The sequence below is a fragment of the Anser anser genome, assembly GCF_964211835.1.
Source record: "Anser anser genome assembly, chromosome: W".
NCBI classification, from domain to species: domain Eukaryota; kingdom Metazoa; phylum Chordata; class Aves; order Anseriformes; family Anatidae; genus Anser; species Anser anser.
Genome location: NC_139731.1, coordinates 14853541 through 14881292, shown reverse-complemented (window position 1 = coordinate 14881292; position 27752 = coordinate 14853541). Strand labels below are relative to the sequence as shown.

General features: G+C 47.4%; 2 protein-coding genes across 3 annotated transcripts; both read right to left on the bottom strand.

The window, feature by feature from the left end:
• Positions 1-637: 637 nt before the first annotated feature.
• On the bottom strand, positions 638-12800 carry LOC310888806 (SKA complex subunit 1-like). Of its 2 annotated transcripts, XM_083815897.1 has the most exons (7): positions 12662-12800; positions 12283-12387; positions 11522-11646; positions 9986-10077; positions 8312-8449; positions 4678-4847; positions 638-2108 (listed from the first exon to the last, which is right to left on the bottom strand). In XM_083815897.1, exons 2-7 carry the CDS (start codon positions 12368-12370, stop codon positions 1960-1962), a joined length of 762 nt encoding a protein of 253 aa, XP_083672023.1. In that variant the 5' UTR covers positions 12371-12387; positions 12662-12800; the 3' UTR covers positions 638-1959. The 2 variants fall into 2 exon arrangements, with proteins under 2 accessions (XP_083672023.1, XP_083672024.1); XM_083815898.1 differs by lacking the exon at positions 8312-8449.
• Positions 12801-13487: 687 nt separating this feature from the next.
• Positions 13488-22724, bottom strand: LOC310888807 (tetraspanin-36-like). Its single transcript, XM_083815899.1, has 7 exons — positions 21921-22724; positions 17345-17536; positions 16915-16989; positions 16654-16749; positions 16318-16470; positions 16048-16131; positions 13488-15077 (listed from the first exon to the last, which is right to left on the bottom strand). Exons 1-7 carry the CDS (start codon positions 21978-21980, stop codon positions 14991-14993), a joined length of 747 nt encoding a protein of 248 aa, XP_083672025.1. The 5' UTR covers positions 21981-22724; the 3' UTR covers positions 13488-14990.
• Positions 22725-27752: the final 5028 nt, after the last annotated feature.

The window sequence follows — 27752 nt, the reverse complement described above, 5'->3', positions numbered from 1 at the left end:
CAAAACATTAAAAGTAATTACAAAGGCAGAGAAAAAAAATAAATAATCTGGTAGCAACTAAGCTTACCCAGACCAAAACAAGTACAAAAAACCCCAGCGATGGTGCCCAAGCAGAAAAAAAGCTGACAAAACCATCAGGACTTGACCTTGCTTTTGGTTATTCATGGTGATGTTGTGTAACGTCAGTTTTTGGGTTTTAATATTTAGCAGGAAGCGATTTGTAAGACCACAGCCTCAGCCTAAGAATCAAACAAACCCGTTGACAACAAGCAGCCGCGGGGGAGCGGCGAACGCAATCCAACTGCGAGCTGGCACGAGCAACACCCATTACCAAAAAGTTCTTCCGGGGCTACCTGGGGCTCTTTTTACTTCTTCCCCACACTTTTAAAGTTAAAGCCACGCAATCACAGCATAAATCACCCAGGAAGGCAGGTCAACACGCTGTAAATTACCGCAATAGTCCCACGTCCACCAGAGCAACGTCCCTCTGGTGGCACCTGTGCCACAGGACCTCCCGGAGAGCTGAGGAGTCAGATGGGAGCAGAAAAAAACCAGAATTTAGGCCGTTCGGTAGTCTGGGGCAAGTCGCCTGGAGATTTCCAAAACCAAACACGAAATAAAGGCAAGGAAGCACAACTTTTAAATGAAGAAATTTATTTTTTTATTAAGAAAAAGGTTACAAGTCCGGAATTTTGAAAGACTGTTAAGAGTACCTAAAGCTGAGAGCAGGGAGGGAAGGGACCCCGGTGATCCATGGACCCAAATCTCTCTTAGTGTAAACTAAGCTTTGTAAAAACGGATCTAACAGACCCAACTGACAGCTGTGGAAACACAAATGACAGAAATTCTCATTTTGCACGTCTTCCCATACCGAAGATGAAATCCATTCCAACACTACGTGGAGACATCAGCTCGGAGCTTGACATCCCAGAGGAAAAGGCTCAGCAGAAAAGGTTATTTAGGACTCGCCAGGATCTTTTTACTGAGAAGGTTCCAAGTTCATTCAGGGGCTTTTGCTCATTAAATTGTCATCTGACAGGGTAAAACAGGAGGTATTTTCAAATAGTTGTTGGGATAACAGCAGATACAGGCTTATGGGGGAAAAAAGACTACAAGTCTTCTTATCAAAGCAATTTTTATCACTCACAGAGCTGAGATCTATCACAATTCTACTCCGGAATTTACTACACTAACAGATCCTTTGAAAGCAATCTTCTATAATAAAAACAATGCAGAGTTTGACCAGTATTTTTAACGAGTAACTCAACATTTTCACTACAACAGAAAAAAAATTATCCCTGCTCTGCTCTTTCGACCTACTGTGTCGGTCTGAGCAAAAAAAAAAAAATCTGGCTGCGTGATGAAGTATGAAAACCACACGGCCAGCAGAACTGGAAGTGTTGAAAGCACCTCAGATCTTCCCGTTAAAACGACGCAAGGAACTCCAAAACGCACAATTAGGATACGAAGGAAGAAAAAAAGATGAAGAAAATGAAGTGGAAATTGGTTGGCGGCACTAAAAAAAGAATCCAATGCTTCCTTTGGGTAGCTACGGGGTAGTAACTACAGTCTCCACCTCGTAAACACGAGAGGAACATTAATTTCACTGCTGAGTGCTGACCTAAAAACGTGATTAGAGCTTCCTACGACCACAGTGTGCCAACTTCACCTGGTTTGCGTTTGCATCTGCACCTGGTTTGCGTTTGTAATTTACCAAAAGGCATCAGCCCCTCCCAAGTTCTCAGAAATAAAGCTCAAATACTTCAAGGCCCTTTGATATTGCTACTCCAAAGGTAGAATAGATGCTTGGAAAAACACTCTTTGGTCCTCGCTACTGCCTTTTAGAAATTAAGAGAGCCTAACAGGAATGCCCACACGCAGAATCTCCCTGCGGACGACAAAACCTCTTCACGTCTCTGCCCTCCACGCATCTTGGGCAAGCGGAATCCAGGAGGCTCCTTAGCAGATGACGTAGCGGACGAGGCGCGAGCCGCGGACTTCTCTCACTCGCTGGCAGTGGCGCAGGATGTTGAGGATCCTGTGGAAGCGCTTATCCGCTTTCAGCTGGGTGAACTCTTTGATGTCGGCCTCCACGACAAAAAACTCTCCTGGAAAACAAGGAAAAGCCATCGGAAACCAGGAGCATGCTAATTCAAGGGAAAAAAAAAAACACCCAGTTGTCTTTCAGACAACTAAGTAGGGGGAAATAATGTGTTGTTCCATAGCGTCACACTTCCAAGTCTTACGAGCAAGAGGTCTGCACGGCTACAGGTGATCTAGGTCGGAAAAAAAAGGAGGAGAGCATTCTCCCTCCGTTTACCCTTAGAGTAAGGCAGCAGCATCTTAAATAAATAGAGGGCAGAGATGCCTCACCTAAGTTAGGAGAGACCATTTTCAGTTTAACCAAGGAGGAAGAAGCCGCTGATGCTGGGAAAAGTTTTATTAAACAAGTGCAAGGTAGTTTTACACAAGAAAATCCGTGTTTTTATGAAAACATCTCTAAATCTGTCTTACGAGCGATTGAGCAGGACGCGACTCCACTCTGAAGAAGCGTCCAAGGGTGATGTGCTGGCCTTTGGGACCGAGGTCCTAGAGTGCCACTTAAAATTTCCATTTTCTGTTCCATCTGGGGGAGCGTAACGATATCCTGAGCCTGGGCAGAACACAAATTCTTCCTTTATTTGCCCAGAATTCAGGGCAGCAGCCTTCAGCACAGCAGGAGCTTATTTACCAAGAAACCAGAGCTGGCTGAAGGCTGGCGGCGGCGGTTTGGTCAGAAACAGGAGCCCCGTGCACTCAATAACGAACCTGAATCGCCCCGCTGGGTGGGAAGGCGCCCTGACAAACCAGGCGGCATCTTTGGTCGTCTCGAAACCAGCTGGCAAGCAGCCCAGGCTGGGGAACTGCGGGAATCCTAAGCACGGGCGCGCTCACGGCAGAAATTTAAGCGAACGAATCAACGAACGTGCAACCTCACGCTGAAAAATGCACCGGATGAAGCCGTTGAATCATTTTGGGGCTGGTCAGACAAGCACCGGCTGTCAGACCTTTCTTAGACTTCCTAGACGATCACAAAACAAACCACTCAACGCACCCTCTCGGACGCTGCACGTCCTAGTTCTGTAAGTGAGCTTTCCGAAAACAAACAGGAAAATGCAGACCGGCCCCAAGGTACTCGAAGAAATTAAAAGCCTCGAGTTTGCACGATTAGGAAAAACCTTGGCATTGCAGCTTCTGCTCTTACGTTCACACGAGATTTCAACACTCGCTTCCATAGAGGAATCCCTTCTGTGGCTTCAGCCCATTTTTTCCTTCTCTGTGGACCTGAATTTAATGCCATTACTGAACCCAAACTTCAAGAACCTTTGAAGATGAGCAAGTGTTTCAAGAAATCCCAGATTCACAGTGTACGAGCTGTTGCTAGACTGAAGCAGAGCTTATCTGCACAAAAATCTACCCAAGCCCAAATCAGAGGCGAGTCATAAGACCGTTCCCATGTTATATCACTACCTGCCCGAGCAAAAACCTGCTCCCCATCTTTTTTTATAAGCCCCCTTTAATCCTGAAAGGCTGCGGTGAGGTCTCCCCAGAGCCTTCTCGTCTTCAGGCTGAACACCCCCAGCTCTCTCAACCATTTTTCGGAGCGCACAGCGAACATTTAAGGGGAGAGTGTTCTTGCATTCTGCCGAGGGCAAGAATCGAGAGGGAGACACCGTGGCGTTGTTCTCAACAGGAAAGGAACGTCAAGAAGTAGATTTTAAGATGAGAGATCTACTGTGCCACGTATATTTGGAAAAACTAGCTTGTAAGCTGCACGGCAAAGACATTTCAGGGCATTTTTGCTCATCTGTGCTTTAAAGACGAGAAGAATTCCTAAGGTTATCAGACAGCCCTGTCTCTTCCACAAAGCCACCGCAACGTGACTGATTACCTCGATTTCCCTGCCTCGCAACAAATTTTTAGTAGGTCGTGTCCGTTCTAGCTTAAGAAGCTGAACCCACGGTGCATGCGGTTTGGTTCTTGAGTCTATTCGGAGCGACTCCGAATTAAATCGTTTTGCTCTCTGAGTTTTTGGGACAACGTGCCGAGAAAATCACGTGCATTGAGCGAAAACACACAAAATAAAACCAAAGATAGTTATGGGGAAACTACTCAGTCGAAAGACAAATCCTTTTTTGCTAAACTGCAGCTGAGGAGGAGCGGTCAACGGATTTTATACGGACTGTTCTCTGATCTCCTCCCCTTACAGCAAGGGAGGACCAGAACCTCCACGGCAAGGTGTTGTCGGTGCCGCCATAGGGGAGAGGGATTCTAAATATCTGATTCAGACTGTCACAACACGCTGGGGATGGAGGGAAAACCCCGCTAAGTCTACAGTTGTTGGGTTTTGCTCCGTTTTACCTTCTTTTTTTTGTTGTTTTGTTTTGAGAAGAAGTCATAGCAGGTGTTCTAAAGCTTTTCTAAATGATGTTTTTAAACACTCCCTTACTATAGGTCACTCCACCAACTACCAGAGTGCCTGGACAGACTATTTCCTGAAAATGAGATGCTACAGCACGAAAACCATCTGCTGTCACAAGCCATTTAACCTCTGGTCCGGTTATTTTATACTTACCTACACCGCCAGATCCACCTGCTATGGATTTGGCACTAATAAACGCAAAAAAAAAAAAATACCTTTTGTATCCTTAGTTTCCTCTTCCAGGAATCGGTGGTAGAGACTCCTGACCGATGCATTCATGGATTTCAAAGGCTGATGCAGGATCTTGTACTTGCTCACCACGGCCTTGTTGATATCTTGAACGACGGCGTTGATTTGATCGTACGTCAAGCGACCTTTCATATACCTGCAAATAAAAAAAAAAAATCAAAGTCAGTAGCCAGAGAGTCACGAACGTGAAGTTCTCTGTTTATTTTCCTCTTTATTCAGCCTGAACGTGCTGCTCCTAGTTAGAGGCGGTTTCTTCTGCTTCGTGTTAATGAATAAACCTGATAGTTCATTAGATCGCTTAATAACGCTGCAGGAAAAAAAAAGCCATAATAAATCTTAAAGCAGAAAGAAGGACATTAGAAAGCCGAATCAAGAGGTAAAAAAAAATATCCTGCCCTTAAACTTCCAGGAGCATTTCAAAAATGGAATGAAGGTTGCATTTATAGCCTAACACTTAAACTACAAACAGAAAAAAAAAAATCAACCTGCTTGGCAGAAAACATGGCAAAGGCCAAAAGTAAAATTAAATGTTTCTGCCTAGGAGCGAAATTTGGTTCATATTAAAGAGAAAAGATAATGTAGGATTATAATCTTGTAGGCATTCCTTTGTTTTTTGAAGAAATATCGGTTTTGTTTTCTGTATTTCCTCGTGCAGCCTAGTGGACTACACGCAGCACCAGCATCCTTTTTTTGAGCTTTCAGAGCATTTCGTAAAGCTAGTACCAAAATAATAAAGGCTGCTGATGACAGCCTAGAGCTACAGGAGCACAGCAGATAAAAAAAAGCGACGTGGAAATATCAAAACATTGGAATATTTGCGAGTAAGGCTATGCAGCGTTTAGAGACGTAGAGGCATGCGTTCAAGGAAAAGGAAAATGGAAATCAGCCGCAGAGCTGCAAACTGAGAAGCCATTAGATGGAAATGAAATCTGAAACTCGTGTGACAAGCAGCGAACTGAACACAAGACCAAGCCCCAGGAAGCACTGCAACAAAAGCCGGGGCAACCTTGCAACTTGACTTCGCCTTCGATCGCCCTTCAGTCACGGCAACAAACCAGATTTGGCCGTCTCCGTTTGGTCCCGTATCAGCAGGCGGTCGTGTGGAATTAAAATACTTCGAGGAAAGCGTTACAATTCATTTTAAGAACGAACGGGGTTCTTCAGGCCGGTACGTCATCTGACTGAAAGCTGTAGGACGTTGGAAGAGATAGATGAAGGAAGAAATCCTTCCCTCGTTTCATTTCATCTGAACGGCAAACCTCAGTCTTCGGCAAACATACGAAGAATTTAAAGCAGTTAATCAATTACAAACTCAATAGTCCAGGAATCACCTCCAGTTTCAAACTGAATCGCCACGAAGTTATTTGTTGCCGGTTTTCAGCTTCACAGATCTTTGGATTAACCCAAAGTTGGAGATGCAACCGTTTGGATAAAAATACTCCACTCTGCACGCATCTTCTTGAGTAAAAGCAGCCCTACTGCCTCTGAAACGCGTGTAATTGGAGTAATACAGCCTGCCAGCACAGAAGTGCTTGGCCTGTAGACATTAATTGCTATTTATTGCTCTTTGTGCACCCCTCAGCCTTTTTACATAGTCACAGGGGTATTTGTAGGCTACGAAGACCAAGGTATTAAGTCTAAAACACCTACAGTCGAGGTCCTACGCTCCCGCAATCAATCAAATACCCTTAAAAATGCCAGCAAACCTCAGCTCACCCTGAAGCAGAGCCAGGAAGGCGCGGTTTGTTTCCCTAAACCTATTTCTCCCTTGAATCCGTAGGTACAAAACCCAAAGCACAGGGCTGCGTTCTTCAAAGAACAGCCTAACAGCGGTCTGCCACGTAGATACAGCTGGAAAAGAGATGAAGCTCCTAACGGCCAGCTCCCTAAAAAAATATTTAGGCTAAAAGAAACGTATATTCCCCCAAGTTACCGTCGGAGAATTATAATGAAAGCGCGCGTTCTAAAAATACCTTAAGTGGTGAGAATTTTGAGAAAGAATAAAGCCAACATTTTCCTTTGCCTCGAACTGAACGCTGAGACATCCACTGCGCGGATTCTTTTTTGTTCTTCAAAAAAAAAAGAGGCGTCTTTTCTGGAACAGATTTGAAGGCTGAGATAATTTGCAGGTTTCCTACTGCGCGAGGCTATTGTTTGATCAAGATCCTCCGTAGCTGTGCCTAAACACAGCACGTACCTTTGTTAAATACCTGCTGCAGAGCTCAAAAAAAAACCACGAAGCCACCGAAGACTGCACATTTGGCGCCCTAATAACGTCAGGGTAAGGTTCTCCTTCGCGTTCAGCACCAAGAGGGTGAAAAGAACTCGATTTTTTCGGTTAAATCCTCACGCGGCTGCAGGAGGAGGGAGAGGAACTTGGTTTGCAGAACTGCAAACCTTCCGCTTTGGAAGGATAACGAAACACTTCGAGAGCTGATTAGGGATGATAACAGCTTTTACTGGGGGTTAAAGCAACGTCTGGCTGCGCCTACTTCTCTTGCCTTAGGTGAAGGCCAAAAATTGTCGCCTTCCAGCTCTGCTTTTCCCAAATTCTACCAGAGATGCACCTAATGAGCAAATCCACCAAACGTTAGAGATGACCCACAGAATAGAAACGCCCTTTTAAGAACCAACCCCCACCCCAAATCCCTTCTTATTCACTCAGAGTTCAGGCTCCTTCGTTTCCGGATTCGGTTGGAGAAAATTTGGTAGACGTGGTTTACCTGAAAGTTCTGAAAGCTACAGCAAAGATGATATGAAAGCCCCAAATAAAACAGACTCACAAACAAAAATCATTAAAAAAAATCAGAAAAGCCATTAAAACATTTCTTATTGAAGCAACTCTTGTCAGGGAACACATCGAACCCGGAGTCTCGATAACAAATTAAACTTGGGCATCGACAGAATCTTGATTTGTTGCTTTTTTTTTTCCCCCCCCAGAAATATTTGCAATTGTTCCCCAAAATCCTATTTAAGAAAAGGTCTCACGGTCTTTGAACAAGGATATTTCTTAATCAGGTGCAGGTGGTAGGGAAAAGAACAAGTTTCTATTCCAGAAACTCAGGAGATTTCAGTGGGAGGTGGCTTTTGCTTTAAAAAGTTCAATTTCTTCACCCCCTCTCATAACAGACCGGTAAGTCAAACAAAAATCACTATTTTCAGAAACCAGTCGTCACGGTCCGTTAAAAACCGCGTTTCTCATCATTTTTGCTTTTTGCATAGCCGCACCTTTCATCTGAGGAGCTGACATCTCGTCTTAAACGCCGGTTCTCAGAACAAGCAGAGAACCCACTGGTGAGCCACTACGTTCCTGCTCATCCAATTAAAGTGATCTTTGAGGTAAATGGCTCGGGCTTTCCCAGATTACTTCCAGTCTTCCCAACAAATGCGTGAAAAAGAACCTGGTTAGCTCTGTTCATTTCATTTTGAGGTTTGCATAGAATCGTGTCTGGAGCTACTGCTACGTTGCTTCACTCTGGAACATTTCCAATTTCAAAACAGCTGTCAGCTGGAGCCCTGCAAGAGCTCACTTTCCCCAAAACCTCGGTTTCCTGGCCAAATTGGCGTGCGAGGGTTTAAGAAGAAACCACGCTTACTTACGCGGGAACGCTTTCGAATTCTTCCGCCGTTATTAAGGACGCTTCCTTAATAAATCGCGGCTCCTTGGCAGGTTTCTTCGCGTGTTCAGGTTCCGCAGCTTTCGTTTGCTCCTCGCTTTTCGCAGCCGGCCCAGCGACGCTGGAAAATGAACGGATATCACGCGTATAAATAGCGGCTAAGCAGTAAGGGGGACACCGTTACGTTTTCAAGGCTGCTTATTCACAGCCCTACGTTCCAACCCGTCTGAGAGGCCGGGTGAATACAAATCGCGGTCTCTCCTGCGAGAGAAAGAAAGAAATAAAGCACATGCTCCCTTTTCAAAGAGCGTGCTTCGGCTGACTTCGTTACGGCTCCTCGTCTCGCTGCCGGGGAAGCTGCCAGCAGGTGAATTGGAAGCAGCCCCAAGGCGGCGCAGAGCAGTTAAGAATTCAACGTCCCGTTACGTTTCGCGGAACGGGAGGCCTCGGTTTTTAAACGGAGGAACCGGAGCACCGAGCTCCGGTCTACCAGGCAGCTTTAAAACACTTCGCAGCTCTTCGAGACGAGGTCAGATCTTGGGAAGCCTGAGTCAGCCGTTAACCTTTTGAAGCAAAGAAATTCGACGGTATCCATCACCTTGTGATTTTTTTTTTTTTTATGCAAGACAAGGACGCGACCGGGCTGCGAAGCACAAGAGCAATAATTACAGCGTGGCAGAGCCGACTCGTGACAAAGAACTTATTCTCTGCTTTGGCCGAACCTCCCTGCAAGAAGGAATCTGTTTGACAAGGGGCCGACAGCCGGCGAGCAGCACGGCAGCGTGCCATCTGCTCTTCCCAGGGCCCGGGTCTGATGTGGCACTTGGTGTGACAGCCCCCAGCCCCGTGCCCTATTTATTTCCCCCCCCCAAACAGCTCTGCAGTGTCGAGGGTGGTGAGTGCCACCTGCTGGACTCCCAAAACGTCTGGTACCTGAAATTGTGACAACCGAAGCCCTGCTCTGTGCCATGCCACAGCGTGAATCCCTTCTGAAATCCAGGAGCTAATTCAGGCGTCAGCATCTGAAAAGCAAGGCGAGGCCCTGCACGAGGCTAATCCTCGGAGCTAGCCGTGAGGAATGTGTGCAAGGAAAAGGGAAGCGTGGGGATTTTGGTGGCGGTGGGTTTGGAAGAGGAGGATAAACGCAAGGACCAAGGAAGGTGAGAGTTCACAAACTGTGCTCCTCCTGTGCTTTCCAGCCTCCTGCCATCCTCTTCACTGAAGCAAACCCCTAAACTTTCCCAGAAGGTTTGGGGGAAGAGGACCGAAGACCCCTTTACGCCAACACAGATGGATTCTGACCAGTTACATCCTGTCTTGCACTTACCTGATCCTCCACAGTAAGCACTGAGAAGCGGTAACATGGGGATGAAGGAGAAAGGGTGCTTAGACAACTGACATTTCAGTACGGGGAAGAGTTGTGTCAACCTCATCCTAGCGCCCCAGCATTTGGATCGCCAACTCACCCTTCAGTCCTGAAAGTCCTGGTACAGCGCTAGCACAAGCCCAGTAACATAAGAAAAATAAAATAAAAATCGGGAGCAAACTCCAGAATCAATACATGTAAGAACCTCAGGTCCCAAAAGTTCACAGTTAGCTCCTAGTGAAAGGATGGGAGCCGCAGGATGCGACACTTCCACGCTCACACACCACGTACCAGCTCTGAGTGGGTTTAGGCAGGTGGAGGGGAATGTTTTCGCGGAGGTGCTGTGCTTCGCTTTGATCTCTCTCAGCGGACTTCTGGAGCTCCTGAAATTAACGTTGGAAACCATCAGAAATCTGTAACATCAATAATGTCGTGCAATTAGAATTAGCTTACTGTTAGGATGATGTTAAAGTAATTCTTAAGGGGTGTTTTTTGGTTTCTTCCCATTGTTTTATATCTTTACTGCCTCATTTCCCAAGAGCAGCAAATAAAGCTCAGCAAAACAAAGCTAAAGAAAACGTGAATCTTCCTGTCCTTGCCCTCAAAGTGTCAGAGAAATTTGAGTGGGAAGAAGTAATATTTAACAACGTACCGTGGCAGGTTTGGGTAGGGGAAAGGTGGTGGTGACTATAGGAAGCGACACTACAAGAAAGTCATCTATATTCCTCAAAGAACACCTTCAAAAAAAACACACAGCAAACGAAGGCACTGAAAATGCACACTAAAACGACAGATAAATATCTTCTAATCAATTCATTTGGGTATCTGTTGCATGGATGTAAAAACAAAACTACCCTTTCAACCACTCAAACCACCCTTGCAATGCACAAAGCTTGAAAAATGGCGTTTTTAATGTTCTGTGACATAATAAACCACCAGGAAATCTGCTTCATCTGCTGGTTTTATAAAAGATTCTTACTTATAAATTTGATGGAAAATTACGACTTTGTTTTGTCTTTAATCCTCTAACACCACCTACATTGATATCAGCAGGTTCTACAGGAGTGCTGTGGAAAGAATCCCATTCTCATCTGGGAAAAAGATTTTGATCAAGAAGAAAAAGCAATGGCTTGACGATGCATTTTCTGATTCTCTCAAGCCTTCTGAATTAATCATAAGGAACAGAAACAACAGAAGAAATGTTTCTCTAAGCAAAGAAAAGAGAAAGGTATTACAAAGGAAGATGTCCAAACTATGTACATCCACAAATTAGATGTGGATTCTGTTCGTGGCACAAGAATTCATTCTTCTTGAGGATTCCACTAAGCACTCCCTCTGCAACACCCACAACAGCCTGTAAGGCATTAACCCCCACTCAACCCCAACAGGAGACAGGGAAGAGTTTCGAGAACAGTAGCTAACACTTCGCATTGCTTCACAAGTTTTTAAAAGTATTTGATTGTTGCTGCCCAGTTAAATAAAAAAGCATTTACATACTTCGCCTTACCAAACAGATGAGCAAGCTCTCAATTACCTATTCCCTACCAAGCTCCCCAATCTTTCGCAATTGCTTTAAGAGCTGTACGCAAGATAAATACAGTTTGATACCAGTGACTTAAATTTCCACAAAGCATGACACCATCAAGACTCAGTTTTCCATGGCACACCTCAATCTTGGATCATGACATCACTGTTGCAAACAAGACGCCCCTTCATTTACAAGTAGCCTCATGCATCTAAAAATATCACTGAGGATCTAGAAAGTAACAACTAGGCACAAAGATTCCTCTGAATCTTTCAGTATTTTACAAACGGAAAAATGATTACTTTGAGCAAATTCTTCAGTTTTTCTTGCTGCTGAACTTCCATTTCCATTTTATTCAGGAGATCATGCAAGAGGACCATCTCATGTCCTATTTTACAGAGCATAGATTTGAAGGACGGTTCTTGACCTGTCCAAGAGAGAATGTGAGAACGTTACGCCAGGAAACCAAAACATCTCCGACACAAAAACAAAATTCCATTTCCCTCCCCTCCGCAAGCAGTGATTATCTTCTATGCTCCCCAGCCAGCATCTCCTCCCAAGAGAAGCAGCAACATTAACTCCTTCGCAATCTCCCTCTGCTCTTCAAACACAAAGTTAGCCCAGATGACCCCTCCAAACACCATTTCTACGATTCTTTGTAACATCTGTGTCTAAGAAAGGGTAAGAGATGAGCCTAAAACATTTATACCAGCTTCACCATGGCAGATTAAATAAGCTTATTACCCACAGCATGTTTACACCACAGAGAGGCACTCCTGGAACGCTCGGACAGGACACCTGTATTAGCCTCCAGCTATTCCTTTGCACATTTTTGTAATTAGGCTTCACTTCTTTTGTAATTAGGCCTAACTTGACAAGGTATTTTTTCCTTCTCCCATCTGGGGGATTTCCCACCAGGTGTACAGAATATACGGTGCATTAACCACCAGCCTACAAGTCTCTCAGAGGAGCATCCTCCCGCTTGCTGGCACCCAGCTCGCTGATTTTCTGCGAGGAGATATGAACCAAAACCGAGACAAAACCCAGCCTTAATTTCTTTTACCTATGCTTCTTAATTGCAGAGTCTTTTTAATAGTTGAAATCTTCATGTTGATGTGAAAGCACAAGTCTTCCAGATCTGAAGAAGCCATTTTCCTCCGCTGTCACACTGAGGGAGAAAAGGAAAAAAAGCATTAAAAAAAAAAAGACTAAGCAAACTTTAAGCGCACAAACGGAATTTTGAAAAGGATGTTAATCTGTCAGAGAAGCAAAAGGAACTTAAACAAGGCAGTAAGCGTAGCAACCGCTTCATATTCCACCAAATGGAGAACGGGGCAGGAAGCACGAAGTAAATGACACTAAACAGGGCAACCTCCTGACCTTTAAAAATAAAAGCAGAGCAAAATTAGTGCAGCGATTCCTCGGGAAATTGGGTTACTTACACAGCGGAGCAGGGACCGGCGCGGTGCGAGCACCCTGACGGGACGGAGCCGCCGCCGCCGCCCCTCAGCCCCGTTCAAACCCGCCGCGCCCGCCCACGGCGCATGCGCGGCAGCCATTTTGTAACGCCCCTCAGCCCCGTTGCCACCAGGGAAAAATGAAGTTAAACAATAGAAATTGGGACAAATTGGGACAAATAAAGGGTTCATAAACACAGGAGGGGGCGTGGTGGAAGGGATCTTAAAGCCCACCTAGCCCTAAAGCCGTTCCACAGAGCAGGTTCCCCTCACAGGGATGGGGCAGCCGTAGCTTCTCCAGGCAACCTGTCCTGGTGCTTCACTGCCTTCATAGTGCAGGATTTCTTCCTAATATCTAAATCTGCCCTTTTTTAGCTTAAAGCTGTTATCCCTTAGTATATACGCGTCTGCTCGCTGCCTGCCTCTTATGTTTTTTTCAGGATTTCAGCCCAACCACCTCCCTTGGCGACACAAAGCCCCGCTCTGCATCTGGCCTCGCAGCCAGCCTTCCCTCACGGCGCTTCCTTTCCTCCCTTGCGGGTTGGCCCGAATTATTCCGGTGTTGCCTCCTTTTGCTGTTTGTTTCTTAGACCGTGAAGCTGGAGGTGAAGCCTCCAAGTGTGCCAGGCGGAGCACGATGTTCCTGGTGCCTTCTGCCTTGCTCAATACACCCAAGGTGGGCAATAACCCCGCAGCGAGGGCACGCTGCTTCTCCTGCCAAGCTGCTGTGGTTATGTCTTGTATGTCACATGCAACAACTGGGATTCCACCAAATAAATAAATAAATAAATAAAAACCCAGCACTAATTAATTACTTAAGGAAATTTGATTTATTTTGGCATTAAACAGAAGACAAAGCCCTCATAAACATTAAATCACCTTCAACATATACATTCTTAGGCTGGTACATCTACACAACATCAATTTCTTTCAGGAAAAAAAAAAAAGATAAATAAACAGCTTACACTTACCCCAAACTCCTTCTTTTTTCTAAATAGCTACAGATACAAAGGTTTGCTGCTCAGAATAGACTGCTTATCTCTCCCAAGAGAAAATATGCTAATATGCTGTTCCTTTTCCGCAATTCTCTAACCAAGAATAGCTGAGTTTTCTCCCTCCCCACATCACAGCTCTAAGACCCCTAAAGCACCGAGACATGGATTAGCACACAGACATGTTAAAGAAGGACCATTTCTGAAGAAGTGGTGCAATCCAAGAAATGACCGTATTCACCAGACAGTTAAAGAGAAAGAAACCTATCAGTCACAAGACATTGACAAAAAACAGGTTAACAACATTGCTTGGCCAACTAACAGGGTACAAGAAAGTATTATATTAACATTTTTAGCTGTGAAAAGCAGCCAGATGTGTTCAGTGACACAGAGAACTCTGCACTAGCCCTTCCAGTCGTCCTTCCTGCATAACCACGCTGATCCAACGTTTCCTCCAACTCCTGTATTCATCTGCATCACTCTCGCAAACAGACACAGTCTGTCTTTGGGTAGACAAAGCGTAAATGCATCAGCAAAAGCAGAAAAGAAAACAAAAACTGCTTCATAAGCAAATTTTAATGTCAAATTAAAAACAAAAAGACAAAATGAACCAAAAGAAGACATGTCCCAAACACACATCCCCTCCTGGCCTGGGGTTGTTCACATTTGCTAGCTGCTTCAACAGACAACTCAGATTTCTCTTCTAGACTTCACAGGGTTTGTCTTATCTAACGACCCCTGCAGTAAACTGAATTTCGACATATGACCATGACAAGGAGAAAAAATTGAACCACCGTCAGATACAGAGAAAACATATTCCATCCCCCCATGCTTACGAAGAATATTTGAACCTTGCATTCAGGAGTTTCTTACGCCGTTTAAGCACATCGTGGGAACGATCTGATGTTTGTGCAGGCAACTGAATCCGCTCCTGCAGCCTCAGTCAGTTTAGGGATTAAAAATAACGTTTCTCCTGCTTGTTTTGAGGGTACAGGAAAGAACTGCAGAAGTAGGCTTCTTTCTGGAGCCTATTACGCCATCTGTTGCTACCTAGAAAAAGTCACAAATCCAAATCCACAATAACCTTACAGAAAGCCGTGGTACGTACGACCAGGGTTAAGTTACTGCAGGGTAACGAATATCGGAATTGCCATTTCAAGTCCACCCACAAGAAAACTTTTCCTAATCAGTACGAAGCGTTCTTTCCGTTTCACGTAAATAAAGTAAAACGTTTAACAAGGTCATGAATTGTCCGTTAGCGTTCATCTTTACAAATCTATTTTATCATCAGGAAGCAAAAGAAGAGTGATCTGTGCATTTTATTAAGCGAACACCCCTGAGTAAAGAGGCTGGTATCCGCTGTCTTCTCGCTTGCAAGTAAGCACGCAGACACTCAGCATGGCAAAGAACTGAAAAAGAGAGAGAACAAGAGATTGAGTTTTGCTGTATTTTGTTTCAGTCTTTGGATCCAGCATTTATGTTAATTTTTCATCACAGCAAGGTCATTCCTTTCATATTAAAAACCAATTTGAAAACAAATCTGTGGAAAACGATTTTTTGCCTATCACTTTTCAATAATAGTTTCAGTTCAACTTTTTCCTCCGTTTTCTTTTCCCCATTAATTTATACGTCCACATTAATTCTTAGTTATGTTAATCCAGGAAAAAATTCAGTGAAAACAGGAGATTTTTCTGGACTTAGAAGTTCTATAAATTTTTTAAGCATATGATATACGGAAATAAAAGATTCATCACAGATAAATTAAAATGGGACCTGTAATAGAGTGCACAGCTGATCACTGAGGTGAGGGAAACGATGGCAAATTCCTCCCTGAGCAATTTAAGGATGTTGTAAGGAGTTTTATATCAGTGCTTTTCAAATCTAGTTTTCATCCACTACATGATCTGGTTTCACATTTAATTTAATTCGATGTTATTATTCCATCAATAGCCTAGCTGGTTTCGTTCCTTGTCATGTTTCTAGCCCCTTTTGATGCCAGGCCTCCTAGCCTAGGACTATTCATTGACTTGTACCTAAAACAAACTTCAGTGAGCGATTCACAAAGCCCGGTTAGATACAGAAAAGCTATTTTTTCATAGCAAATTCCAGATCGAGGCCTTTTAGCGCACCTAATTTTTGGTACTTGCTACTAAAGGACCACGACAGATTATTCATTTACTTGCCATTTCAACCCCTCTGCTACTTTTTGGATCTCTCCCCTTTTTGTCACGCGAATGAAATGCAGAAGAGTTGGCAGAAAACCAGCGAGGAACATAAAACTGGGTCTATTTTAGGCTAGTAGGACACTGTGGAAGAAAAAGCTCTGGGATCAAAGAGGAAATTATTATCTTCCACAGGGAAAGAGATAGAAACGTTTACCTTTACGATGGCAAAGCCCAGGATTACCAGCATAGCATAGCTGATGACGCTCTGCAGCCCAGACTCCAGCTCCCCTAAACAGCCCTGGCATGAAAGGGAAAAACGAAAACAAATCAAAGGCAATTCAGCTGGACGGGGTTTTTCTCCCTGACCCTTAAAAGGCAGCAGGACGTTGGATGACCTGCTTAAGCAACCGCCGTTGCTTAAACACAGGGAAGGTTTGGGTGCCAGCGGGACATGGAAATGAGCGACTACGCCCTTCATCCTCACCTGCGTGTTGAGTTCCTGCGGCTGATCCAGGCTCCCCGTGCAGTTCTTCAGATTTTGCTTGCAGCAGCTCAGGGGGACGCTGTTATTCCCAGTGGAATTAAACCACCGCGTGCTTGTCCAGTCGCTGTAGTTCTTCACCCCACAGCAATGGAGCTGCCAAACGCAAGACAGGTAAAGGGGGTGTGATCGCACCCCTTAGATCTAACGCTTGGAGATCTGATCTGATGAGTTCCTCGATATCATGGCCCTTGCCCTCTTCCCCAGCCCCAATTCCTCTCTTAGCGCCAAATCGTTCTTTTCTAAATAGCTCTCGGGAGAATTTAAAGGCTTCCTTACGTTCTCTTGCAGGTAATCCACCACAGCAGACTGTGAGTTTCTCCCGTCATACTTCTCAAAGACTGAACGCATTGTGCCTTGGACGTCAGTTTTTACCTATTTAGAAAAGGAAAAAAAACAGATTTAACATGAGAACTTGGAATTGTATCGAGTGGAAACTGCAGAAGATCTGTCTCCCTCAAAGTCAGAAAAAAAAGTAAAAAATAAAAAGTCAAGCGAGAAAACCGGATATACCGGAAGAGCTGCAAGTTCTTTGCTTACCTTTTCCCTGTAAACAAATGCCAGGACAAAAGCGGACACTTCTGCGATGAAGATGATGAGGATAATGGCCAAGAACTGAAATTAAAAGAGAGACTGGAATAAGGAAGAGGTCCACAGCGTCTGAATTCGTTTGCACGTTACCCACCACGTTGCTTTAGAGCGTGAAGATACCCTTGCCTGCCAGAAAATAATTGGGAATGGGAGATTATTGCGTATGGACAGGGTGATGGCTGCAGTTCCACAAGGTCTCGAAGACTCGTGAGAAGAGTCACAGGACGCCTGGCTCGCCGCACGGGGCTTCAGCAGGCGGCACCCCGCTGTTCTTAACTGCTGAGAAAGGGGTGGCGCGAGCCGGGGGGGGTCCAAACTTACTCAGCTCGAACCTTTCTGGCTTTTTTGACCCCCGGGAGGACGCTCCCGCGACACTCACCAGCCCCAGGCCAACCCGAGACTCCCGGAAGGTGGCGCAGCAGCCGAGCAGCCCGATGATGAACATCACCGCAGCGACGCAAAGGATGATCACGGCTGGCAGCAGGGCGTGCTTGTCCTGCACGAAGTTGTCGTAGCTCCTGTAGGTGTTCATGACGTAGCCCCCGACGTAGCTGAGGCCAGCCGCCGCCGCCTGGAAGGCAACCCGAGAGATTATTAGGGGCCATTTGCCACGCTCTCAGCTTCGGAAGCTGAAGCGACTGCTGCAGAACCTTATCGCCCCAGGGCTGCTTCGTTTGGTTTGAGGCTTTTAGCCGCGGAACTGGGCACAGGCGTGGGCGCGGCACCGAAAGGCTCAGCGACACCCCGCCGGATGCCTCGACGCTGGCCTAAAAAAAATTCCCTCGGGGGTTTACAAGCGTCCTCCTTCAGCCCTTTGCAATCCTGCTCCCGAGCCTACGCCTGCTGCAAGCGAAGCCCTGCCGGTACTCACGTCCTGCAAACCCGAGGGAAACCAGCCTGTTTGGAGGAGGCTGCAGCCAGATTTCATCACGCGGCTGACGAGCAGTTCATTTATTGCACATTTTAATTAAATCGAGACTCCTCTGCTCCTGGAGGAAAACCCTTTTTCCCAGTTCCCCGCCTGCAGACGTACAGCGACCAGGCCTTCTCCCTTTTAGGGCCACAGGGACGAGACCTCTGTGGCTCGTGGGGCGCCATTTTCTCCTCCTTCACCGCCACGAGCGACTTCACCTCTTCGTCCTGCAGCACATCGTGGCTCCCGGCCACCAGGCTTCCAACCCCGGTCACCTCGTCCTCGCTCTGCCAGCACCCCAAACCTTAACGCAGAGCGGAGTTAGGGCTTCGCAAATCCCATCAGCACGGGCTGGGACGTCCCAACAGACCCCCCCCCCCGGTGGGTTTTACAGCAGCTCTCAGGATCGCGCAGGTTCTGGTCGGAGATGAAACGCGGCTGGCCAGCGGCGCGGTATAACTGGCGACCTTGCGCTTCCGAGCGGGGAAAAAAAGGAAGTGAAATGAGGCAAAACCAAAAGATTTGGGGTAAAGATCGGTCTTAAAGGAAGCTCAGGCTCGCGCACGCCCCACGCCGAGACAAAGCCGGGACATCATCCGGGGTTTAGAAACCAACGCTGGGAGTTCTGTGGGTGTTTTTGGAGGCTCCTCCCAGCATCCTTCGGCTCGGCAACCTCGACCCACCTGGCGCGGACTCTTGCCCTGCCGCGCTTTTCACACTCCGCCAGCTGGGAGACACACTTACAGTATCCATTTTCCTGACCAACGGATCGGTCGCTGCCACACCTGAGGGACTCAGCGCCTCCCGGGACGGCCGGTGGCCCTGCCAACGTGCCCACCGAGCGGCCACGTGGGCGACGAGCGCTCCGGGGGGGGACGCTGGAACAGGCTGGACCCCACGGAACAGGCTGGCGTAGCATGAGGTCATAGAAGCACGCCACGCCGGGGCCGGCGCGCTGCTAAGCAGTCACAGCGCATCGGGAGGACGTTTTTATCTTTGGAAAAGGAAAATCCCAGGGTTTCGGTTGCTTCTCCCCTCATTTCAGGGCAGCTGGAGGTGAAATCAGTGCTCCTATTTACCCCTCCAAGGGGCTGGCGGCAGCAGCAGCCTCACGGCTGAGGACAACGGGACCGCCGCCGGGAGGAAGCACCACCACCTTTGCTGCTCTTATCCCCAGCATTTTTCTTCTCGTGCAGGAAAAAAAACACAGGGTGAAGGGCGAGAGCTTGCTGCAAGTGTAATTTAGCCGAGCACGGATGGATCAGCAGCCACTGCCAAGGCGGTTTTGTCAGGAGCGGCTGATTTAGGTACAGAACACCCTCTAGTTCAATATTTGCCTGCAGAACCGCCCTGTTTTCCTCACGAAGCCGCTCCTGGCTCCTGCTGCTTTCACCTCCCGAGCTGCAAACCGAGTGGCAAAGAATTGGCGCGGCGAAGCTAATCCCGAAGCCTGGGGAAACCTCTTGTAACAGGGCAGATCCCGCTGATCTGTGCCGAAAACGCAGCTTTAATTAACGCCGGAGCCGCGGACGCGGAGCCGCCGCCTGGCTGAGACCCAGCTGCGTTTCGGAGCTGCTCCATAACCCCGCCGTGGGGATCCGTCGCAGGCTCGGGGACCGTCGGACCGAGGCCGTTCCCCAAAAGCACGCAGGATCCCGAGGGTGAAGGAGGGGGGGTCACACCACGCGTACGTAAGCATCCGAACACTTCTCCCTTCCCCACAGCATTCGGTCTGCGTGGGTCCCACGCACGCAGAGCGAAGTGCGTTTTCCTGGAAGTCCCTTCAACTCCGCTTCCTGATTTTGAGCACGGGAACTTAAAATAAGCTCACTTACACCAGGAGTTCGTGGCACGCCCAGGTGCCTCACCACAAAGAATCCAAGCCTGGCATTAGGTCCCCCAGTGACCCCGATGCCCCGAGCGCCCCCCAGGAGGGGAGGAACGACCACAGCCTGCGCGCTGGACGTGTAAAACAAAAGCCAGGCTCCCAGCCGAGCGGCTTTTTCCGCCAGTAATGCTGCTGAGTCAGAGCCCGGCAGCCGAAAGACCAAAAACCGCCCCGCGTTTATCAGCGACGACCTTCAGCCCTGGCGGTGTCGGGGCCACCGCTACCCGCACGGGAAATCTGGCCTCTGGGAGCACGAACGCTGCGTTGTTTTCCTACGACAAGCCTCGTGGGACGGAACCTGAAATTATCCCAACCTCACCTCCTGCTCCGGAGGGACGTTAGCGGGGGAAAAGGGGGGCTTTAGTGGGGGAAATGGGGCCTCGGGGCTCACAGGGGGTGCGAGCCCCACCTGGGGATGGTGCTGCTGCTTCTCCTCCTTGGGCAGTCGCAGCGCTGCCAGTGGATCGAGCTCTGCTCTCTCAAATCCACCGGTCCTGCTAAAACCGCCCGGCAATAACTTATCTGCGTCCTCCTCTCTGCTGCTGGCAGAACTGGAGCGGAGCGGATCTCAGGCAGCTCGACGCACCGCACTTGGTAACCGTTTCGTTAAAACAGCCTCGATCCGTAGCCTGATTTTGGAGGTTAAACATCCACAGCCCACCGACCTCACCCTCTTCGGGACTACTAACCAAATTTTAGGCCATTTCTAAGCAACGACTTTTGGCAAAGCACCACAGCCGCACCGACTGCTGAATACGCAGAAGGCGAACCATTTTCCATCATCATCTCCAAGGTGGACAAGATTTGCAGCCTGCAATGCCCGAGCATGAAAGAGAAGAACTCGAAATGCTCTTTGCAGCTCTTGTGTTTTGATAAGGATCCGGAGCCTCGTAGAGACCCAGCTGTTCCAAATAAATACATTCGGAAAGGGCACCGAAGTCGGTTCCTCCTTCTTCCCCACCCTCTTAAAAACCTGAACTCCAGGTTCTGCAATTCTGCCGCAGGAATGTAATTACCACGCGTAATGGTTGCTGCAGTGTCTAAACGCCACGGGCTTTGGGGCTGCATTGCTCTTCCTAGGAAAAAAAACAAAAAACAAACAAAAGGCTGGCCAGGGTCACCCCAAATTCAGAGGCTGTGGACATGCACGAGGCAGAAGAGTAATTACGGATGGTCTGCGGAGCCAAATGACCTAATGGCTTCAATCGTGATCAAAGGGTTCCCCTAGAGCGGAAGGAAAGGTAGAGAGACACTTGGAGAAGGACAAAAGGCTGTTGTTTGGTGAGAAAACACCGAGTCCGAGCAATGAGGTAAACCCGAGGTGTACGTGAGCCACACGAGCTGAAGCCTGGGGAATTTCCACGTCCACACAGCGAGGTGTCCCCGTGTTTCTCTGCGGGTATTTCAGAAAACCACCACCCGACGAACATGCGCCGTGACACCACAGCAGTAAACACGGCTCAGCGCGGCGGTGGGAGGTATTTACAAACCGGGGTGAGAACTCGGGGGTTTAACTCAGTGTTTCCATTTCCCCTTTTTTTTTTTTTTTTTTAACCTCTGCCACACAGCATCTCTCTTTGTGAGACTTCTTGATCTTCTCTGTAATTCCTCCTTGCTGCCCGAGCCTGAAAACCCCTGGCTGGTGACCGGGTGTCACGGGCAGATGCCTGACGTGTCCCGGGACCCACGGGGCCAGGGAGCGTGTTCCCCTGTGGGCTGGTGGGGCTGTCCTACAGGAGGTGACTGGAAAGGGGTGACTGTAACCAGGTTCCCAGCTGGGATTTTCTATAATAACCCCCGGCGAAGCCATTTAGCTCCCCGAAGGAAAGCTTTCCTCACCAGACACTTGGCAGCAGCCCCCGGATGATCCCCCACAAACACCTCCACGTCTGCAATCACTAAATTAACTTAAAGCGTGCTTTTTTTTTAAAAAAAAAAAATAACGTGCGGTTGAGAACGCCGCTCCCCCTGAAGAAGACACACGACTCCAACGCCGCTTTTTTTTCCCCCCTCATAAACTTAAAACTCCCGGGGGCAGCTAACCAGAACCGCCAGGCGTGAGCGCTGAGGGCTCCGGCCCCGTCCCGCCGCCCCCAACCCGGGTCGCCCCCCACAAGCTTGGGGTCGGAGCCCTCCCGCTTCCCCCCTTCTCACCCAGAAGGCGAGGCTGAGCAGCAGCAACACGGTCTTGGAGGTGATCACGCCGCAGTCCATGCCTCCGGCCGGTCGGGGAGTCTCTGGGACCGGGCAGCACCGAGCCTCTGGGGCCGGGCCCGCCCCGAGCCCGCCCCGAGCCCGCCCCGGGCTCGCTGAGGCGGCGGAGCCCGGCCGTGAGGGGCCGGGCGGGGTGGGCCCGGGGCCGGGCTTTTCCTCCTGTCACGCACCCCAAAAAGTTTGGACGCGGCCGCGGCGTGGGCTTTGGACAGCCACCAGCGTCCGAAATGCCAGGCTGGGCAGGCAAACGGGGGCGAGTTTGAGTTTGGTGGCCGCAGAGGGCTGAGAACTTTCTGCTTCCGTCATCCGAGCCTCGTGGTTTCGAAAAGGAAAGTTTAAGGTGTAGGCTGGGGAGGCAGGAGTTTGTTTTGGAGAGGACGTGTGGCAGCCTGAAGCTGACCCACTGCTTGACTGCGGCACACAGTGGTGGCAAACTCCTTGGCCTTGGCAAAACAGTCATTCTTCTTTCCCTCAAAACAGTCATTAACCACTTTCCTTCACGAATACCGATTTTATAGGGGTTGTGCCGGACTGGTTATTGAGCAGGGCATCACAGTCTGCTCTCGGCCCACAAGTTTACACAGACAAACCATCGGCGGAAGGACCCGTGCCTGCCTCGCACGGCTCTGTGGTGGCACTGACAGACCCCAGGGGTGCCGCCGCACCCATCGCTGCCACACGGAGAGCGGGCACGGCTTCCGGCTTAGCCCTGGCTTCCAAATCCATTTTTAAGCTGTTACTTGGGAGAGGAGTTGGCTTGCAGCGAGGGCTGGTGTTATTGCTGTGACACGTGCCTTTGAGACTGTCGAGAGGTTGCTGGGCGCGCGAGCAGATCTCCATCCGGCCCTGCACGAGCTGATCCCCTTGCTGTGCCGTGCCTTGCCTCAAGATCTGCGGTAGAGACAACGGCTCCAAAAAAGTGAGGCAAAACCAATCTGCAAAACACAGCTCCTTTCCGAGCGGAGATCCGAGCAGAGACAAAAGTCAGACCCCGATTCAGGAAGCCTCAGACTCTGTCTCCGCCCTGATAATTTCCATTAGAATTTCTGTTAGAGCACGAAGTATTAACAGAGTCTGTAACTGTGGATTATTTCTTCCTCAAAAACAAACAAAAAAATCATCCGCCTCTCTCGTCCTTGTAGTGCGGCCAGCTGAGGTCTTAATAAAGAAAAGAAATCGCCCGGAAAACATTTAGCTTGCTAATGATCTGTGGTAATGACCGGTAATCTGGGGAAAATATTTCAAATTAGAACAAAAGGGCAAATTTTGAGGGAAAAGGGCAAAATTCATTTGAACTTAAATGTAGAGGAATAAAGAAACTACCAAAGAAACAACCCCGCCAGCCAGCCAAAACCTTTGTTTAATATCAAAACACCGTTTCCTTTTTTTGTTGCTTGTTAAGTCTTCTATTTTATTAAAAAAATAAAAAATTAAACTAAAGCTAATTTGACAATGAGAAATTAAATAGCGTTAATCAAAATGTTATGGCACGTATGCTGTTTCTTTCGGAGCAAAATGTTATTAAAATCAAACACAGCTGATTTTCTATTAAAGGTGGCCTGGAAAGTAATTTGTCGTAACAAGGATGTGCCTTCTCAGATAACCATCTCGGACAGATTCCGGACCATTCTCCACCAAATTAGTCCGAAAATCACCAGATTACTTTTGAATGTTGGATTTTAAAAGATCACTAAGCTGGAAATTCCGCAGCCAACTCCAGAAATGACAGAAACAAAAGCAAATTAAAGATAATTAACACTACGAAGATAGCTTATAAGGCCGAGTCTTAAACCAGAGCAGAAGAGATGGAAACGTGCATACGAAGGCCCCGTAGTCAGGCAGAGCATCTGTGTGCAGAGCGAATCAGCGCCCGGCATTCGGTCTGTATCTGTACTCAGCCAAATCCTGGCTCTTCAGCTCCGAGGATTTCAAGATCTGGTGATATCCTTCGGGCTGCTACCTTACAGCTGATGTAAATGGCAGCTGAGATGTCGTAAGCATTGCCGTTGCGAATGGCTTTTGTGGAGCTGCTCGCAGTTCCTCAAATACCCAGTTCAGGCTGGGTTTGTTTTAAGTCCGAAATTGGTTTAGGAAACGTGTTGGGAAACCAAGATTATATTATTGAATGAAGGAGAAATAAGTTTTACTAAAATGTCTGACAGTTAAAAATTGAAAACAGGCTAAAATATGTAACTGTTAAACGATGCGCTTGCTACCCTCGCAAAGCTCGCTGGCTGCCCATCAGCGTTTCGATGCCTAGAAACTTTTCCTTAATTTGAATTTTCCTTACACACCTCGCTGCTTTTTGCTCTGTCTACCAGCTGTCAAGGATGTGAAGGCAAAAATTCTCTTCTGCCCACCAGACCACGTGCCTGCAAACAGCTCCTCTGCGTTATCTTCCCACTAGAGTAAGCAACTTGATAGCTCAGGTATTTCCCAGATCTGGCTCTCTCCCACTGAGCCCCTTTTTTTGACGGGGTCGCAGGGGGAAGGCGCCTTTCAGCCACCTCCTGGCGCGGCGTTGGCTTCTCCTGCAGCGCTGCAGCGCCGTTGACTCACTTCCAGCTTGTGATCTTCTACCGCTCCAGCTCTATTTCTGCCAACCCACTTCCGAGCCAGCTGCTTCCCAGCCGCTAGGGCCGATTATTGCTGCTCCGGGACTGTGCCTTGTCCGTCTTGCACCACACCCCGGTTTTCAGACCTCCCCTCCGAATTGTCACGGTCATTTGGAAACTTCGCTGCCCCAGTCCTAGCCCTCGCCACCTTTCCAGATTTAATACTAACATCCGTTTTGTTACAGAAGTGGCTGAAACCAGCCCACGGGAGGTTGGTGCCAAAGCCCAGGCGACAGCCCCAGGGGCCAGGGATCACCCGCAGCGGGCGGTGGGGATGAAGCTCCCTGCCACAGGTACCTGCAGCTGGCCTCGTCTCCCAGCAAACCTCTGAGACTGTCACACGAGACAGCGTTAAAAGCTTTACCCGACGATATTTATTGCTTCTTTCCTCACAGGGCCTGTTCCCCATCGCAGAAGGAAATTAGATTAGAGTGAAACCGTTTGTCCTTGACAAAGCTACGTTGCCTGTTACTCCTCTCCCTATTTCCTTCTAGATGCTTACAAATGATTTTCCCATTACTTATTCCGTGGCCTCTTTGATGTTGTTTTTCAGGAGCTGAAGGTAACTGACATGTAACTTCCAAGCCCTTACCCTTTTCTCTTCTTTTCTCTTTTCTTTTTTCTTCTCTTCTCTTTTTCTTTTCCTTTTTTCTTCTCTTTTTTCTTTTTTTCCTTTTTTCTTTTCTCTTTTTTTCTCTTTTCCTTTTCTCTTTTCTTTTCTTCTTTTCCTTTTATTCTCTTTTCTTTTTTCCTTTTTCCTTTTTTCTCTTTTCCTTTTTTTCTCTTTCTTCTTTTCCTTTTCTTTCTTTTTTCCTTTTTTCTTCTCTTCTCTTTTCTTTTCCTTTTTCTTCTCTTCTTTTTCTCTTTTTTTTCTTTTTTCTTTTCCTTTTTTCTTCTCTTTTCTTTTCTTTTCCTTTTTTCTTCTTTTTTCTTTTTCCTTTTTTCTTCTCTTCTTTTTTCTTCTCTTTCTTTTCTTCTTTTTCTCTTCTTTTCCTTTTCTTCTTTCTTTTCTTTTCTTCTCTTCTCTTCTCTTTTCCTTCTTTTCTTCTTTTCCTTTTTTTTCTTTTCCTTTTTTCTTCTCTTCTTTTTTTCTTTTCTTGTTTATCTCTTTTTTCTCTTTTCTTTTCTCTTTTCTCTTTTTTTTTCTCCTTTCCTTTTTTTTCTTTTCTTCAAACGGATCCTGTCTGCCCCTTTTCAGCCCAATCTCCCTCCCGAAAGCCCTCAACAAACAGCCCTGCCACCACTGGCAACAGTTTTGAAGTGATCTAGGATAAAGCCCATCAAACTTCACAGGAAAATCATGAGCTTAAATAATCTCTGTGGAACCCGCCCTTTCCTCGGTCTCCACTCGGATCTAACCTTTCACCAGCGCTTCTCGTGCCAGCCACCAGATTACGACCGACATTTTGGTGACCGGCGGTGCAAAAGTCACGCTGCCCGTCGCGACGTGGGCGGCTGGGGGCAGTTTCCTGCGACTGGCATGTGAGGATGACGCAAAAAGCACCTCTAGCGCCGTGCGATCTTATTTCTCAAAACCGTTTAAAAAACTCAAATCTCTGGAAAATGTAGAAATATCGAGAAGGAAAATGTAGAGAGAGCTTTTTAGCTACAGCGAAGTAACCTCCGAATGATCAATGAATTAGCAAAAAGTCTCAAAACTCAAATTTATTTTCAGTTCCTCTTTAAATATTCCGGCTGGGTTAAAGGCTCAAGTCTTGTCCCAGTAGTAAAAAAAAAAAAGAATAGTATTTTTTTCAGCAACAAAAATTCACATTTTCTTCTTTTTACAGTAGAGAAATTGTTCCGACGTGGAGTTTTTCAGAGCTGGCTGCAGCTTTGTGGCCAGATCCACTGAAATTTGTAAATGAGCTCCTGGGGCAGCCCTAAAATAAACCCTACATGTCTGTGATAATCATTTCGTGCTGGGATCATTCACCCCTCTTTTGTGCTGCGCTCCCTTTCTGCGGTTACTCTTTGCTCTTTAAAGCCTGAGAGACAGAAAGGAGAGGAACAGAGCAGCTGATCTCTGCCACAACCTTCTGATGTGGGGGGTCGGGGTGAAGAATTTTGTCTCATGGCACCAGTCTCAGAAGTGTTGGAACCTAGACCTGTCCTAGCTTCCATCCTCCTTCCCCGCGATTCCAGGGGGAGGCACATCTGTGAAAGAAACAAGCGTTTTAGTGAAGATATCCCTGAAGAACGATGAGAGCCAACACTACTTACAGCTGCACGATTGAACTCTTAGGCTGCAGGACTTATTACCGTAAAAACTTCAAAGTTTGGTAGTTTGGGAGTGAAGGAAAGGCTTGATTTTGAGCTCATGCCTGAAAACACATGCTAGTAAAAGTTCTGATCTCCGCTGCTCGTGCTCAGCGTGGCTGTGTCTCCTGTCTCTGACTCAGACGATCATGTGAATGCGAGCGATCAGCAAATCCCTCCAGAAAAAATGAATAAAGGTACCCGACGGACCTTAAAAAAAATAAAAAAAGCCGGGAGTTAGGATTTTCTTAAGCGTGTATTTTGAAGATTGCCTGGAAGCTCTGGCAGGAGGGATTAAAAGGAAGCACGACCGGAGGAACTGGAGACGGTCTGGAGTGTGATCAGTGAGGAAACCCCGGGGGAATTCAGAACCGGGGAGGAATTGTGGGCTTCTTGAGTCCCTGCCTGGGAAACCCAAAGCATCTGCAGGGCTTTTGATCGTGTAAAAGGAAGGGAACTGGTGTGCTCAAGTGCTGGCCCACGCGGCTGCCACAGTACCACACAAAAGGAATAAGAAACCACTGTAAGAAAGGCTTCATCTTTTATGAGGGGCAGGGACGGCTTTGGTTGACTTAAAAATCATTAATTTTTTCTCTTGGAGAAAGAAGCGAAAGGTTTCTTTTGTACGACGAGGCAATTATTCATCAGCCGATATCAATCAATCAACCTCTTGTACTTCCTCTAAGAGCAAAAAAAAAAAAAAAAAAAGGCACCCTACTGTCCTCACCTGGGTTTTCCCTCCTGGCACAAAAAGGCGCCAGTTAAAACCCCCCGGAATCCACGCGAGAAAATCCCGTTCGCCGAGTTTGCCACGTGGTGCTGCCCTACCCGCCCCTCGCTGAGCATAAAATGTGTTTTGCTTTTTTTTTTCTTGTAAAGTTCTCAGGCTGCTCCTTAG